General features: G+C 37.6%; 1 protein-coding gene across 1 annotated transcript; it reads left to right on the forward strand.

The window, feature by feature from the left end:
- Window positions 1-1,712: 1,712 nt before the first annotated feature.
- Window positions 1,713-3,343, forward strand: LOC114166015 (putative UDP-rhamnose:rhamnosyltransferase 1). Its single transcript, XM_028050671.1, has one exon. It carries the CDS (start codon window positions 1,901-1,903, stop codon window positions 3,215-3,217), a length of 1,317 nt encoding a protein of 438 aa, XP_027906472.1. The 5' UTR covers window positions 1,713-1,900; the 3' UTR covers window positions 3,218-3,343.
- Window positions 3,344-3,818: the final 475 nt, after the last annotated feature.

Consider the following 3,818-nt stretch of genomic DNA (forward strand, 5'->3'; position numbering starts at 1 on the left):
TTGAGCGAGATGATACCTCGCTCAAAATGAGAGCTCTCCGCCTGAGCGAGAGCTCAAGTGCGAGCTTGGACCTGTTTCTACAAGTCTCGCCTAGGCGAGATTGGGTCGCTTGGGCAAGAACGTCAAGTCTCGCAACTGTCCTCCCTACAACAGTCATACACTCGTACCCAAACATCAATACCAATCCACCCAAGCATTTTCAGTAGCACATCAGCCATGTAATCATGAAAAACAGTGGCAAAACAAGCAAGAATCGAATTAAATAAGAAATCCCTAGCTTCCTTTACCTGGAAATAGCTAGCAAGAGCACTTTGACGCTAAACAGTGAACACCGCAACTCTAGGAACGGACTCGAGAGCTGGAAAAGCAGAGCAGGTTCGAGACAGGTTACCAACGTGAACCTTAGGTAGAAATACGACTACAAAGCTGAAAGCAAGGAAGATACGGAGAAGAATCAACTTACGTGGGTGGAAAAATGAGTTGAACTTGCTTGAAGACGAATGGGTCTCGAAACCCTAGCAGAGCTTCTAAAAAGGAAGGAGAACGTATGAGAGGGGCTGTTTGCAAAAGTGAGAGTTGAATGAGAGACCTTGTCTGCTTTAGGGGCCTTAGCACCCTATGGGTCAGCCTCTAAACCCAATTGGTTTAAGACAACCCTAAAATATTGGGGCAAAAATAATTGGACCTTACAAATTTCAGTGAAATAATATTTTCTAACAGTAAACACTAATATGTATTATCACATCAAAATATTAGTCTACTTACCAAGTAAAGAAACTAAAGCAAATAAGGCTTTCCCATTCCATCACTTTGCAAACATGCAATCCTATAAACAGCAATAGCCCATTTCTATCAAGGTAAAAAACAAAGGATATGAACATTTTGAAGCCAGATATGGGGTGTTAGCTGAAACTTCAATATCGCATTCAATAGTCTACATCTGACAATAAATGTCCTTTAATTTTCAAACCCACTTGCAATGGTTGAGTTGGGACTATGACAGACACTTCCACGTTGTTATCCCACTAGACCACATATTTCTAGTTCTATTTTTCAGACATCTTAATTGTGAAATTTAACAGTATTTTTGTTTATCATTGTCATACTTGTGTTGAAATTGGAGCAAATAATGTCTTGTGTGCAGTACTTAACAAATTTTCAGATGAGTACCTATAATGGAGAGACTTGCACTAGTCATCTCCATAACATTATATTTCTTGTAAAAGGTTACTTATACAAATTTGAATGTTTTTTAGTTTCTTTTTAAGTTATTCTGTTGTGCTTCTAGAATTAATGTATTCATCTTAATTTGATACCTATATATAAGAAAAAATAAATAAAGGAAAGATTGATATGTAATGTAAGTCTAACTTGAGAATATATTACCTTATGAAAAACTGAGGAGTTTCACATTTAAAATACCAATTAGAAATATAAATGAAAAAATAGTTCCCATTGTAATTTAATCAAGAGGAGCATTATTTCGCTTCACTAAAAACTTCACTTCCTGTTTATTAAACACAACAAAAATGGTATTTCCATAACAAACATATTCCTAAGGTAAAATCTTAAGCGAAAATCCAAAACTGTGACATTCATATTTCATTTGTCTGAGAAATTTTCCTCCATGAAAGTTTCCTGTTCCAGAATCAGAAAAATACAACACAAGATTCAACATATTCTGGGTTTTCAAAACATGTTAAACTTAGTCCTCTTGACTCATGTCTTGAACTTGACAAGAGAGACACCAATGAATGCAAAAAGGCTATCATGAATAGTAAGTATTCAAAATGGTCCCACTTAAAGTTGATATAGTCTTTACATTGTTGAATAAATAGGAATTCATGCCAGGATAAAGAACCCACACATTCACGAATCACGCTTAAACACACGCATATCCATGGCGGAACAGCGCGAGAAGCTTCACGTTGTGGTGTTTCCATGGCTAGCATTTGGTCACATAGGTCCATTTTTTGAGCTTGCAAAACTCATAGCTCAAAAGGGTCATAAAATATCTTTCATTTCCACACCTAGAAATATCCATCGCCTACCCAAAGTGCCTAAAAACTTGCAACCTTTGGTGGATCTCATAGAACTGCCACTGCCCCGTGTTGAAAAACTTCCAGAAAATGCAGAGGCCACAATGGACATTCCTCACCACCTCATTCCATACCTCAAGCTGGCTTTTGATGGTCTTCAACAACCTTTGGCCAAGTTTCTGGAGAGATGCAAACCCCATTGGATAGTATACGACTTTGCACCCTATTGGTTGCCTCCAATATGTTCTCAGCTTGGAATCTCATGCATCCTTTTCTCTATTTTAAGTGCAACTGGTATGCATTGTTTTACAGAATTTAGTAGAGGAAAAACCAGTGAGTCTCTGCGGAGCATAGATATTCCTGAAGAGTATAATGAGACAAATCAATCGGGGGTTTCTGACGTGTTTCGATTCCTTATGACTTCTGATGCTGCTCATGTTATTGCTTCAAGAAGCTGCATGGAGATTGAAGGTGAGCCTCTCAAATTGTTTAAAAGTATAAATACGAAACCAGTGATTCCTGTTGGGTTATTGCCACCTTCTTTACAGTTTAGTGAAGACAGCAATGATGAAAACTGGGATACCATCCTTAATTGGTTAGACAAACAGGAAAAAGGGTCAGTCGTTTATGTAGCTTTTGGAAGTGAAGTGAGACTAAGTGATGAAGACTTTACTGAAATTACAAAGGGAATAGAAATGTCTGGTTTTCCCTTTTTCTGGGTTCTGAAAAAGCAAAACACCTCTAACGTTGAGTTGCAGGATCTGGTTGTGAATAACTCAGGAAAGGGATTGGTGTGGAGAACATGGGCACCACAGATGAGGATTTTAGAACACAGGTCTGTTGGGGGATTCCTGACTCACTGTGGTTGGAGTTCAGTGATTGAGGGTCTTCAAGTTGGGTGTCCACTTGTTATGTTGCCATTCCAAAATGAACAATTTATAATCGCTAAGCATATGGAGGAGAGAAGGGTAGGGTTCCAAGTACAGAGAAGTGAGCATGATGAGAAATTCAGCAGAGAATCATTGGCCAATGCATTGAGAGCAGTGATGTTGGAAAAAAGTTATAGAAGTGAAGCAGAGGAGATGAGTAAGATAGTTGGGGACAAAGAACTGCACCAAAAATATATAGATGACTTCGTTGAATATATGGAAATCCATAGGCCTGCCATAAAGGATTAGCCTTTCTGCCATTCTATTATATCATTCAAAATAGGTCACTTCTTTTTGTGCTATTTCTTCTTGTATCTCAGTGTAATCTCAGCCTAAGGGATCCCAGATTTAAATTTGTTTTATCATTGAGGACAATCCCTTGTTGGAAAAAACAAGTGGCTTGGTGTCGTGTTTTTCTTGTAATATGTCATCAGCTAGGATGTGCAAAGTTCATGCTATGGTTTATTATTTGTAATGGATACTTAAGTTTTAAGTTTTAAGATTGTTTGTTATTGGTTGAGTTGACTAGTGGTGTTAGAAACTGCATTTCTGATGTCTAGAAATGTTAGTACCGTAAAGCAAAGAAACTAAAGCCAATAATGCTTTCCCATTCCACCACTTTGAATATATTCAAATAGCTAATCTATAATCTGCAACAGGATCCATCAAGGTAAAAAGCCAAAGATATGCACATCTTTTAAGCCAGATATGGGGTATGAACTGACACTTCAATGTCACATTAAATAGTCTATATATCTGATAATAAATGTCCTCTGACTTTATCTTCAGATTTTCGAACCCTTGCCAAGGTTTAGTTTGGATTATAACAGACACTTCCTCGTTGAATCAC

The sequence above is a fragment of the Vigna unguiculata genome, chromosome 10, assembly GCF_004118075.2.
Source record: "Vigna unguiculata cultivar IT97K-499-35 chromosome 10, ASM411807v1, whole genome shotgun sequence".
NCBI lineage: Eukaryota > Viridiplantae > Streptophyta > Magnoliopsida > Fabales > Fabaceae > Vigna > Vigna unguiculata.

What these genes read in the sequence shown, in the direction of transcription:
- LOC114166015 (XM_028050671.1), top strand. Translation starts at nt 1,901, where the DNA reads ATGGCGGAACAGCGCGAGAAGCTTCACGTTGTGGTGTTTCCATGGCTA.